The sequence below is a fragment of the Mchenga conophoros genome, linkage group LG19 (assembly GCF_057382185.1).
Source record: "Mchenga conophoros isolate Kocher_MC1m ecotype Shallow Benthic linkage group LG19, M_conophoros_male_GT1.1, whole genome shotgun sequence".
NCBI lineage: Eukaryota > Metazoa > Chordata > Actinopteri > Cichliformes > Cichlidae > Mchenga > Mchenga conophoros.
This window is the reverse complement of record NC_140544.1, coordinates 18,491,584-18,504,706: the sequence shown is the minus strand read 5'-3', so window position 1 is coordinate 18,504,706 and position 13,123 is coordinate 18,491,584. Positions and strand designations below refer to the sequence as shown.

The 13,123-nt window shown below is 37.6% G+C and overlaps 2 protein-coding genes across 2 annotated transcripts; one reads left to right on the top strand and one right to left on the bottom strand.

Annotated features, from left to right (window-relative positions):
• Nucleotides 1-939: 939 nt before the first annotated feature.
• LOC146552037 (galectin-related protein B) lies at nt 940-6,381 on the top strand. The gene is made up of 4 exons (XM_085257984.1): nt 940-1,058; nt 1,419-1,504; nt 2,720-2,900; nt 5,457-6,381. Exons 1-4 carry the CDS (start codon nt 1,032-1,034, stop codon nt 5,598-5,600), a joined length of 438 nt encoding a protein of 145 aa, XP_085114110.1. The 5' UTR covers nt 940-1,031; the 3' UTR covers nt 5,601-6,381.
• Nucleotides 6,382-7,788: 1,407 nt separating this feature from the next.
• Nucleotides 7,789-11,630, bottom strand: plek2 (pleckstrin 2). The gene is made up of 9 exons (XM_085257041.1): nt 11,564-11,630; nt 11,317-11,481; nt 10,566-10,750; nt 10,382-10,473; nt 10,074-10,261; nt 9,824-9,925; nt 9,440-9,523; nt 9,137-9,215; nt 7,789-8,777 (listed from the first exon to the last, which is right to left on the bottom strand). The coding sequence occupies exons 1-9, from the start codon at nt 11,615-11,617 to the stop codon at nt 8,650-8,652; spliced, it is 1,077 nt and encodes a 358-aa protein (XP_085113167.1). The 5' UTR covers nt 11,618-11,630; the 3' UTR covers nt 7,789-8,649.
• Nucleotides 11,631-13,123: the final 1,493 nt, after the last annotated feature.

The window sequence follows — 13,123 nt, the reverse complement described above, 5'->3', positions numbered from 1 at the left end:
TTGTAATAATATGATGCTGTGATTTGGGCTACAAAACACTGCAGTCAAGAAAAAGCCTCAGTGACTGGAAAAACTTTGTGATTATTTCTTCTTTCAGTTAATCCCTTTAGGGGTCACCACAGCAGCTCATCTGCCTTCATCTCACTCTTATTCACAGCATCCTCCTTTGTCACACCAACCTCCTCCATGTCCTCCCACCCAAAATCCATGATTTTTTTTCTCCATTTCTATTAATTAGCCTTCTAACGTTCAAATTTCACAATCAGGATGGTATGATTATTATTCTAAATGAAGTGCTTGATTATTGTATCCAATATAAATTTACTTATCAAAAAGACACAGCAGAGATGATGACAGAAACTTCCTCACACCCTGGACAAAACCTGTTTCAGTGCCTTCTCTCTGGTATCAACCACTGCAAATCAAAACATCTGCACAGGTTCTTCCCACAGACCGTCACTCTGATTGAAATTCACATAGTGTCTGTATCTAAACATCATACCTGCTGCTCATGTATATACTGTATATATAGTAACAGGCTATATGCTGTGATTGTCACTTTTGTCTGTTGTTTAGTCTGCTACTGACACTGAGAGGAAAGAAATAACCGGAGTCCAACTACATGTACTTGCTCAATAAAGCAGATTCTGATTCTAAGGTCTGTGGTAAACCATGGCCAGTAAACACATCGGCCTGAGGTTGATCAAGCTGAATACTTTGTCATTAAAAATGTTGATAGGGACCTCAGACATCAAAGAGGAAGAAAATTTGTGAGATAACAGTCAACAGATACAAGAAAAGCTGACTGACCTTTAACCAGATTCCTTCATTATTAAAAAGAATGAATGTATGAGTGTGCATTCGGCCGCCCCATCCCTTACTCTCTGTCTGCCTCTCCCACTATCATCACTGGGAGCCAGTCTCTATGACAACGTAGTGCAGGCGGGGTTTGCCAGCTGGAGGCAGAGTCAGTCCGTCCTCAGTGTGTATCGCCGCTCCAAACCTCCACACTGCATCACGCCCTGAGTGGAATGGAAGAAAAGGACAATAAAGAAAATGTACGTAGCTTTCGTTTTGCTTTCGGTTTTTTCCCCCGTTCTTTTAAGCAGCTCGTGCATTGTGACATATCTGCATGCAACAGTATTATTTGAATTAGGGCACGCGGTAGATATACAAATATAGTTTGTGCAGCTGAGTCACTGACTGTTTAAATCCGGGATCAATAAAGCTATTGTTCCGGCCGGTGCAACAGACTGCAACTGACCGCAGATTAAGACATCAGCACGGAGCAGGGATTAGGAGACAGCTTTTATACACATGTATCCTCAGAATAATAAACTCAAGGAGACTCAGGAGAAAAAAGAGCTGTCTTTTGTATCGCTATAGGCCTCATCTGGCTCATCTCTATTGTTTCACAGGGGGAGTATATCGGAGAGATAAAAGGTGGGCTGCGGCCTTCAATGAAACTGGTTGTGATGGGAATTGTTGACAAAAAAGCCAAGAGGTTAGTGCACACCTGTTTTCATTTTAAGCGTCTAAATGTAGGGGGGGAGTGATTACATTACTATTAAGCTACTGTTGCGCACATTTCAGAATTACCAATGAAATTTTAGAGGGAAAGATGCTCATTTAAAGCAGCTGATGTCTGCAAGTGCTTATGCCAGTCAGCTAGTTCCTGTTTTGGGAATGTCTTGGCAGTGCCAATGCATTTCCTAATTAGGGTTAGTCTGTGAAATGTGCGTGGGAGAGGAGCAAATCCCATGAAATCTAAAGAGTCACTGGAATTTCTTTTGGTTGATAACATCGGCTAGCTATTTTTCCTTAGTAATTTAATAGCCTGAGTGCAATAAGAATTAAAATAAATAGGACAGATTTTACAGTAAGATTAAGCACAAAATAAACTGTGACAGACTTTTTTAAATAAGATTTTTTTTTAAAGTTATTTTTGGTCGAAGTATCTTTAAAGAGCTTGAGGCCAAATGCTGTTAAGTTACATCTTTGTTGTCCATTTAAGGCTATAGATTTTCTAAGCTTCCCTTGTGGATTTATCCAAACAAAGTGCTAATACTCTGCGTCCTGATAATAAATACTTCATCATCATCATCATAAAAAAAAATACTGATGCCACACACACACTTACTTTATTATGCTGGTTCCGAGAGAGTATGGAAATAGATTTAAAATGCTGAAGGCAAAATTTAAATTGTCACTGACGCAAAGTTTTGTTGTTTTTTCCACACGAAAAAACTGATTTGACTCAAATCTATAATTTAGAAAACATACAGTCTCCTGCAGGGATTAACTAGCATGCCTTTTGCCTGTTTTCTAGATAGTCACTATGTTCTGAAATGGTCTAACACTGATCAATACACTATGTAATTCAGGAGTGGGGACTTATTTTTCCCAATGGATCACATGAAATTGTGACTAGCTAATACTATTTTTTCTGTTTATGAGCTAGTGGTGCCAGTCTCTGCAACAATCTCAGTTTCTTATGTGGCCCCTTGGGAAAATGAATTGCCCACTCCAGATGTAATTTGCTATTCAGTTATCTCCTTCTTACCTTGTTGACTAATACAACTACTTGTAACAGAGACCAGAGGATGTCACTGTTCTGCTGATGACTGAACTACTTCCTTTAGAAGAAAAGATGACAGAAAATCTGTCACTCCTATCTTTAAACATTGTCTTTGTTTATGTCTGATTTGGCTTTCTGCAGCATTGAGGTGACTCTTTCCACTAAGCCACAGGAAGAGGAAACCGAGGGTGATGTGGGTCTACAGTTAAAAGTCAACTTTAGAGATAAGGCCGTCCAAAGAAATGCGCGCTTGGACGGAAAATGGGGCTCTTCTGAAAATACCCTCTCCTTCTTTCCCTTTGCACCTGGAGAATCCTTCAAGGTAAAGGTCAAAGAAAAGATTGTTGGGACAAAATTAAGGAAGGTGCTGGACAAGCACAATATTATTGATAACTTTCAATCTGATTTTAGAAAGTTAAACTCAATGGAAACAGCTTTCCTGAAAGTCTTTTGATGGCTACAGATGAAGTGATTGCTCAGTCGTTGTTTTGCTGGACTTTAGCTCAATTGCCATTGAAACAACTGATACTAATTCATCAGTTAAGCCACATGGTGGGGAACTCCAGCCCTGTCTTGGAGTGGCTCACATCACTTTGGGTCACAGCTGGAAATTTTGGTCTGATGTGGCTGCATTTTCATATGGCGTTCCACAAGGATCCTGTTTAAGTCCCTTGTTATTTTCAATTTTTATTAGTTCTTTTAACCCCATTTTTTTCATCATCTGTATGAAGATGACATTCAACTGTACCTCTCTTTTAAAGCTTGGATAAGCTATCCATTTTAACTGACCGACCTAATGCTATGAATAGTTTGATGGCAAGTAATCTTTAGCGAGTTAGCACAGGAAAGAGACAGAGTGTCTAATTCTTGCTTTGGAGAGCGTTTTCCCCAAATTAGAGAATGTCTGGGTTCTATCCACTGCAAAGCTAATCCACAAAATCTTGGGTTCATTTTTGAAAAATTGCTAAACTCAGGACCGTTGGCTAAAAATGTGAACTGGAAAATCTTGTTCATGAGCTCACCTCCTCCCACTTGGATTATTGTAATGCTCTATTTTCTTGTGTGTCTAAAGCATCTATTAATCACCTCCAATCTGTCCAAGATGCTGCCGCTCACACTCATAGATTCTCTAATATTTCCCTATTCCTAAGGTGTCTACAATGACTTCCGATTAGGTTTAGATATCAGTTTAAAATCTTGATTCTTACTATTCTGACTTTACAAAGTGAGACCCCCCACTCACATCAATCTACTCCATCCATATTCTCCAAACTGGAGACCCACAGATGAGGTCTTCCCGTCATCTGAAAACTAAGGGAGATTGTGCATTCCAAACCTTAGCACCAAAACTGTGGAAAAGCCTATCTTTCTCTGCCCCCGCTACCTTGTGGCACCTTTTTTTATAAAAAAAAAAAGAAAAAAGAAAAAGAAAAGAAAAGCTGAAAATACATCCATTCAGACAAGCAGAGTAATGTTTCTTTGTTTTGTATTGTTTCACTTGATTCAGGTGTCTTTATTTGACCTTGTTTTTGATACCCTTATAAAGTACTCCGTGGCAGCTTCTTGTCTTAAAAACTGCTATATAAATTAACTTTACTTACTAGGTACCTTTATAATCTCTGGATTAAGATTTCAAGAGTTCAATAAGCTTCAACGCTACAATGTTAAATGTTGTCTAAGTTTAGTCTGTAAAACAGCATCCATGTATTTCATACTGCTGCACCCAAAGGTGAGAGTGAAACATGGTTCATATGTTTACACAGTTTTATCTTTCTTTTTTTTTTAACTTGTTGCCATAACAACACTGAATCTTGTAGTAGTGTGTATGATCTGGCAGTTACTTTTACCTTCATTTTGCATAGTCAGCATTTAAAGCTGTATTATAGCTGTTTGTTTTGCTGCCTCAGTAACAAGTTACTGTTTGCCACTGTTTCCCCAGCATGAGAGAGTGCAAGAGGGGATATGACTGATAGAAAGAAATGCCAGTTATGCTTCTGCTCTGAATTTTCTGCATCATAAAACATTTACAAAAGATGTTTGTGCAAGACTTTGAGTCATAATGCATGGTTGTAAAAATGAATGGGAACTGGACGCTAAAGCCAAAAATGGCAACTGTTCACTTGAATAATAATAATAAAAAAAATTTCTAGCTTCCAGGTTTGCTCATGTTGGTGACTTATAAAAAAATACTCCGTGGGCCACAGGGCATTTTTCCATTGCGATATTGGATATAGGCTGAATAGGATGGATATTTTTAGAATAATTGGATTGTGGATGGCCTCTAATCTGGTCATGGAGAGGTGTTATATATTTGTAAAAAGCTATATATCTGTAAAAGCTTAAAAACCAAACACGTTAGCAGTTGAAGGTATTGTAACAACAGTTTTCCACACAGTGTCTAATGGGATTCCCCCCTGTAATATAATGAATGGCAGCTGGAAAAAAATGTCTACAACTGATCCAGCTTCCTAATCCATCAGTGGTTGTTACATCCAGGGGTCTTCCTCAGTCCTGCCTTTGCTTACTGTTTCTTGGCACATTACTGCTACCAGCTGTCAGTACAAAAAGAAGTAACCATCATGTGGCTGCATGCTTGTGCATACAAGATGTACAAGGCAAAATAGGCCCTACTAACAAAAAGAATTCTCTGCCTTGCAGATAAAGGCTGATAGCGCTAGTGAGTTTAAGTTATAATAAATAGATTTAAATGTATTAATCATCTTAGAGTCATATTAGCAGATGTCATTTTCTGTGAATGGTATTTTTCTTATTATCTTCTCTGATGCAGCATTAGTTTGTGGTTCAGGCTCTAGCAGTTTGTTTTTTCACATAAACCTACATGTAAAAACTAACTTTGACTGAATCTATATTTTCTTAGATGGAGATCGTTTGTGAACACCAGCAGTTTCGTATTTTGGTGGATGGGCAGCCTCTGTGCGGCTTCACTCACCGCCTCTCCCAGCTCGCCTCCCTCACAGCCTTAAGAGTTTTTGGCGATCTACAGCTTACCAAGGTGGCCTAACTCCAGCGCCTCATACGCAGACACCTAACATGAGGATGCCCTGGGACAGTATACTATACAATAAATAAGATTAGAATAGACTACTACTTTCTGAGTGCATAAATTTCCCCATGAGGGGAATGTTGTGTTTCCAATTTCAGACAAAGTTACACCTGCCTCGTAATCACATGTTAAGACAAAGTGCCTTCACTAAGATTACCTGTTTGGAGACTTGAAGCTCTTGACTGAATGTACCAGTCATCGATCTCTCAAGTCAAATGAGGAATGTGATTTTAACTAAAGTGAATTAAGTTATAAAAAATGCGATCTGAGCTCTACTATTTTTCCTGAACGTACATTTGTACAAACATGATGTGTTACATCAAAAATGAAGTTTTTGTGATCTAAAAAAAAGAGATTTCAGGCATTTTGTCTTTGATTTCTCTGTTGTTAACCTTTGAAAGCACTTATGTTTACGAGCGCCCACATCAAGGTGAATGTTTCTGAAACTGAATACCTAACAAAGATTGTCATTCTGTGCCAACGAAGTACTGTAACAGGAATAATAATGTAAAACAAAAAAAGTTACCCTCCATTACTGCATGCTAGTGTGACAGTGTGCTTGTGTCTTGATCAAACACAATGGTGGATGGATGTGAGTCTGTCAAACCTTCAGTTTTTACCAACTTTGGCTTTGAAATCACCCGACAGTTTGTGTGCTTCATTTACAACTAGCACTTTTTATGTGAATGTCTCATAATGACTTTAATTCATTGCAATAAATCAAATTTGTTGTTATGTTTTTGATGTCTGGATTTTTTCCAAAACACATCATCATCTATACAGCTTCATATTCCTGTAGAAACTGCATCATGATTGCTGTGAAAACAAGCATTAAAACACCGCCACCTCAGCTTGAGTCATTCAAATAAAGGCTCGAGTCAGCTTGCTGAGTGGGAGTGTCTGTCTATGATTCCTGGGAGTGTCTCATGCATGCACCTCTTGAGGCTTTTCTAGTCTGTACTTGTATTAAACTTCCCCTTGATGTCATACCCTTTACTTAAGAAAAAGCACCATTGAAAAACAGGCTCACTATTTAGGGATTGCCAGATTAGATTTATGACTTTTTAAGAAAATTTGGCACAACATAGAATGTAATTTAACGCCAATTACACGCTCATGTGGGCCTTCGCATGAAGCTATAGCTAAAACCAGTTATAATGATGTCCTCTATAACTGTTTCCGAGCAGTATGTTACTATTAAGTTGTGCACCTGGACAAACTGTAAGAATAAAGGACAGTGTTTCCAATGAAAAGGACTGATTAGTCACCTTTTTGATAAAATACACACCTTTGATACAATAAACCTCCACTACACCGGCAGTAACTGTGATTCATACAGGTCTTATGGTGCTGATAGAAAATGATTAAACAGGCTCTGTAAGCACCATGCACTTGCACGTGCTTTTAGTTTCTTGTATGTATATAACTCTCTCCAACAGTATGTGCTTTTTATATGTAGTTTATTTTATTTCATTAAACACTGTTTAATAATGTCTAAAGAATTTCTTGAAGGCATCAAAGTCCAAACTTCTTGTTCGGGCAAAAATATGTTTGTTTTTGACTGATATGTTATCATGTGATGCATGAATAGGTTGTTTTTCATTGTTACATCAGGTCTTTTGAAGCTATTCCAGGTGGAGTAAGCGTAATGATCTATTACACAGGTAGTTTAATCCAGTGATTCACAAAGTGTGGGGGTTAGGCCTTATTTACTTTAGTCACAAAGTAAAGCCGAGGCAAACTTGAAACTGTTCAAGCAGTTTGTTTTCCTCTTAAGGCCTTGGCTGTTATTCAAATTAAATAATCTGAGATGTTTGTGACAGCAAAATGTCTCTCAAAGACCTCTATCAACCTCAAAGTCGATCATGGCTTTCACTTTTGCAACTGATTAAATGTCAAAATGTTCAAAACCACTAATTTTTTTAATTTTAACTTTTATTTATATGTTTTTAAGAAATAATCTTCACTTGAAAACCAGTCAAATGTAAAAGGACAAAATACAACCCCAGTTTTTAAAAAAAAAAAAGTAGTGGCACTGTGTAAAATGTAAATAATAAACAAATGTAAAAATGAGCAAATCTCATAAACCCATTTTATTCACAATAGAACGGAGAAAACAAATCGAGTCGAATCAAATCAAAATGTACCAACTCAATAAAAATGTTGGCTTATTTTCAATTTCATTGCAGGAACAAGTCTCAAAAAACTTTGGACAAGGCCATGTTTACATCCGTGTAGTATCCCTTCTTCAGTTAACAACACTTCGTAAATGTCTGGTAACTGAGGAGACCAGTTGTTGTTTTCCAGTTTTTCCTCAGTCATTTTAAATGAGCTTTGGCAAGGAAAAGACGACGGGATTTCTGGATCATGTTTACATACGGTTTCTTCTTTACTTGATTTTTGCTGATTAGTTGCCGCTTCTTTTTAGTACCACTTACTTTTCCAGCCTTTTGTCGCTCCTGTCCAAACTTTTTTGAGACACAAATGCTGCCATTTAACACAAAATAAGCTAATATTTGTCATGAAATTGTAGAATGCCTCAGTTTCAACATCTGATATGGTTTCATTTATTGTGAATAAAATGCGGTTTATTAGAAACACAATGCAAAATATTGCATTCTGATTTTATTTATGTGGCAGAAAATGGAACTGAGAAAAAAAGTAAAGGAAATGTACAGTAAAATTTTTTGTAAATGTACTTTTCACTACTATGTTGTATAAAATTCAGCAAGAGACACAATGTTCATATGCTTATGTTTAATCATTTGCATTTTATTAACACGTAAAAAAAGGTTTAACTTAAACTGTTTACAAGATACACTGCTACAACTTTCAAAACATTCATATCCATTCGTATACTCACAAAGAAAACAATCAAACCAAAAATTGTATTATAGGCACAAATGTACAGAAATGTTATGGAACCAGTAGCTCTGACACTGCTACACATTCTCTGAATATTTAACTTGAATCGTCTTCACCTGCTGAAACATGTTTTTAACATGAATCAGCACTGTGATCTCATTGCATCTAACCAGTCCATTTTCTCCTGGTGAGTTGGCGCCTGGATGAAGTAATGTGTGTCTGTCTGAGTTATAATTTTAAACAAGTTGCCTTGAACGTTGCCTTTAACACCTGCATGGGAAGAGAAAATAAGGTTGGTGAAGTGCATCTGCATGGAAATATCAAACCTGATTTGGATGGAGAGACTGGCAAATAAAACAGACAAAAGCTTAAAATGCTTTTTTATTTCGCTGAGCTTTTTGATCTTAAATAATATAAAAGATAAGATAAATTTTATTAGGAGAACAGGTCTGTAATTGGATTACACAGAAACTTAGCATTGATACACAGGAGGAGTAGGAGCATGTTAGCACACTCACCAAAAATGACAAAAACTTAAACAGTCTTATTTAAACTGCATTTCTGATAGTTGTTGGTCCTATTTTGTAATTGTTTGACAAAATGAAACTAGATATTAGAGGGTAACTCACCTGAGGGAACGCCGTTATCCTCTAAAGATGACACAAGGCACCCTCGCAGTGAGAAACCACCAACAGGGCTGATGTCATCCTGCCAAATGACATAAGACAGGAAGTAGATCAGACTGAGTCACTCATGTAGAAGAATTATTGCTAATTATGAGTAGTTACATAGTTTCCAACACATGAAAACACAACAGTTTGGGCAGTTCGGTTTCTCTTATCAAACATATTAGAATTTTATGTCTTTCATTGTTTAGCTGATTTTAATTTTCTAACAGGTATTTTTCTCATTAGCATTGACTTTGCACTCACCTTGGTTGGATCATAATAGTGAAGGAAAGCAGGTTCTGATCGCAAAACAAACAGTCTCACTTTCCAGTTCTTTCTTCTGTGTCCCTGCGTTTAAAGATGAATAAAGTTTGACTAATTCATTCAAACACAGTGCAAACAAATGACCACCTTTAAGTCAAAGTACATGCACATGGTGCAATGCTAATTTTTGAGCTGCTACGACAGTGTTAATAATATTAGTGAATGGTTGATATATTTAGTTTCTTCAGCCTATTCTGTGCCCTCTTTCTTAGGAATTATTAAAAGGTCCAGTCACCCAGCGGTGTTTTCACAACCTGACAACTCAAAGTTCATAAATATTATTATTTATAGCATCTTAACACATCTTCAATACAGTAGTTTTACCTGTTTAAGCAGATATCCTCTTTTTATCACCTTCCCACTTAGCTCCACTGCAGACAACGATGTCTCTGCTTTCACACTGCCTCTCTTCTTTAAGCTGTCAGACTGTAATAAATCACAAAATATATTCTAAACCAAGAAAACGCCAAGTTTTCATTTACTCTCTCAGATCAATGTGATTAATTAATTAACACTAAAAAGCCACACTCAGTGTTTAGAGCCTGCTAGTTTGCCATTATCCAGTGCTACATACAAAGCTGTACAGAGCAGTGGAGTCATCCATGAATTGCGCGCTGAGGCCGGCAGTGCGAAGTGCCTCCACACTCTTCTGACCAACAGTTCGCAGGAAACCCTCCTCCAACAGGGCCGAGGCCAGCGTCACAGCCTCCACACGGGTAAGAACCAGCTGCATGAACACCAGCCAGTCCACCACTGCTGAACCTGTGGGAGGATCACACATGATAGCACATCCATAGTATAAGATCAAAAGAGCTTTGCAATTAGTATGAGGCTGAAAAACATTGCAGAAGGTCAAAGGTGTGCCTTGTTTCAAATGCTCACCTGAGAAGCAGTTACTATAAGTGCTGCCCTGCTCCACATGGTTGCTCAGCTTGATGCCACTGTGCACGTCATACATTGAGTCCAACACCTTGCTTTTTGAAAGAAGACAAAACAAGATTGAGACATTTGGAACAAAATATACTAAATAAATTCAATCAGGAGACAGTGAAAACTTGTTTTTTACCTCAAGCTAATGTTGTTCAACTGGGATTCAGCCGGGTCTGGCTTGTCTGTCTTGGACTTGCCATTAGTTGTTTGCAGATTGTTGACTGCAGCATTGATATCAGCTGCCCACTCATCTCTCGCCTCCCTGGAACAAGCCTCCAAATAGTGATCCACCCCATGCTTTGTCTGGAGCTTCATCACCAACTATTACAACAACAAAAAGAGACAGATGTTTGCTTTAATTGGTGCCAAAAAAGAAACGAAAACAAACTGTTCTCAGCAGAGGATGGAAATCAAGTCCAGGCAAAAAAGAAACCTGGGGCAATAAATTATCTCTCTGAGTAGGGTATAAGCCTCACCTGGAGAAACACACCTTCAAAGTGGCTTCTAGCTATAAGGAAATGAACAAAGGACTGACTAGAAAATTAAAGAAACAGTACTGGGAACTATGATTTAAAAAGTACAATATTATATGAATGAACATTAAACTCTTTGTTGCATATTAGTCCTCTATCTGCACTTAAAGCAGACTTAAATTTACTAGTTAACTCCTATGTTTTTAATAATTCTTATGGCAATTTTATTATTACGTTAAAGTTTGGAACTTTATTTGATCAATCCACACACATATTATGTCAGAGAACATATTTTTTCAATCTTTAAATGAAATGTTCCCTTAAAATCAATTTTTATTTTATCTATTTTGTAATCTTTTGAATTTTTTGCAACTCTCTCATTTTATTTGCAGAACGCAGTTTACAGTAACCTACCGGCCGATTTTCATACTCCAGGAAAGGACATGTAATCACACAGTCCTTCAGCAGGATTTTCCCTCGCTGGCATGAGTCCCTTTTACTTCCTTCATATTTGTAATACAACAACTTGTCTGGGGTCAGCACAAACCAGCGTGCCTTCCAGTTTTGTACAACATGACCCTGTGAAGAGATCCAAAGTTGGAGTTAAAGTTATTAATCATGTCTTATGTGCCAGAGAGCAACTCAATGAAATCTGTCTTACCCTTTTCACCAGAAATCCTTCTCGAAGAATATTGACTTGCTTGTCTGTATCCATGCTCCTCAGTGGGATCTCAACAACTGAGCTTGCCTGTACATGTAAGCTCAGGCTTTTAATGCAGACGGTAAATGTGTCACCCGGTCTACACCCACATTCACACCCACACACTGAGCTTGCTAAACAGTGTGAATAATCATATATTCTGCAATTTCTACGCATTACCACATGAGGGTACTCTGACTCACTTAGAAACTGAGAGACAATGTTTTCTAATGGTATCCACAGATTTAGTTTTCCATCAGTTATAGTATGTGAAAAATTCAGATTTAAGACATGTGACTGTAGGGAACATCCTCCTAACAGACCAGAAAATTTTATCCTATTATGATTTTAAAAACACCAGCTGGTGGTCCACCACAGCCCTTAGGAGCAGCTGTGCCCGATAGGAATAGAGTTTCATTCAAGTCTCCTACAGATGTTTATTACTGCACAGAGCACATCTGCCCAGTTAATGAGACTCCAAGAAACAAGCATTTTACTCAGACCCCTGCTTTCACAACCATCTGTGGCACTGTCTGCTTCATTTTCCTTTCCTGATTCCTGGTTGTAACAAAACTGATAACCTTTGTGGCGCTTTGGAATACATACATTAAAATGATAATATAGTTTGTGTTTATTTATTTAGACTTAGATGTATTATGGCTGTTGTAGTTCTCTAATGAATCAAAATGCTATATATACACACAATATAATAGGCATGAAATTCCAGAAAATTACTTTTCAAAAATGATTTATTTAATATTGTATTAATAAGTGAACAAAGGGCCCTTTTCACATTAAACTGGTGAAGATGTTTTAGGAAAGATTTAAGCTAAATATAGACCTGGGGTTTTTTTCATTGTGACTACTCAAGCTTGTTCTACACAAGTGGGGACTTTATGAACAGAAAATTTGGTTTTGAATTGTATTTGTTGTAATTTTGCATTTTGTATTAGATGCATTGATGTGCAATATTAAACATTTAGTTGAACTTCTGATCATTCTTTGAAAATGTTTTGTTATATTTTACTATTGAACTCAAGCAGTATGAAACCTGTAAAATGCAAATATTTATAACACTTACAGTATTTTAAAGGAATCAAAAGTTAAATAATCGCCATCCATTCACACCAATGGCCAATTTAGAATGGCCAATTAACCTGACCCCATGCCTTTGGACTGAGGGAGGAAGCCAGGGTACCTGGAGAGAAGATGCAAACTCCACACAGAAAGACCCTGGCGTAGTGGAATTGAGCTCAAACTTCTTCTTGCGAGCCAACAGTGCTAACTACCATGCCACCATGTCACCACATAAACTAAAAGGACTAATAGAAAACTGCCCTAGATCTCTTGTGGCTTGGATAAAGCTTTTTGTAACCCTTTCAGCTGCTCACTTTAGGGTTCATCATCATCTGCCTTCATCTTTTCCTATCCCTGCCATTCACCTCTGTCACGTTGACTCTCTGCATCTCGTCCTTCACCCCAATGAATCTTCTCTGTGCTTTTCCTTCTGCCTGGCAGCAA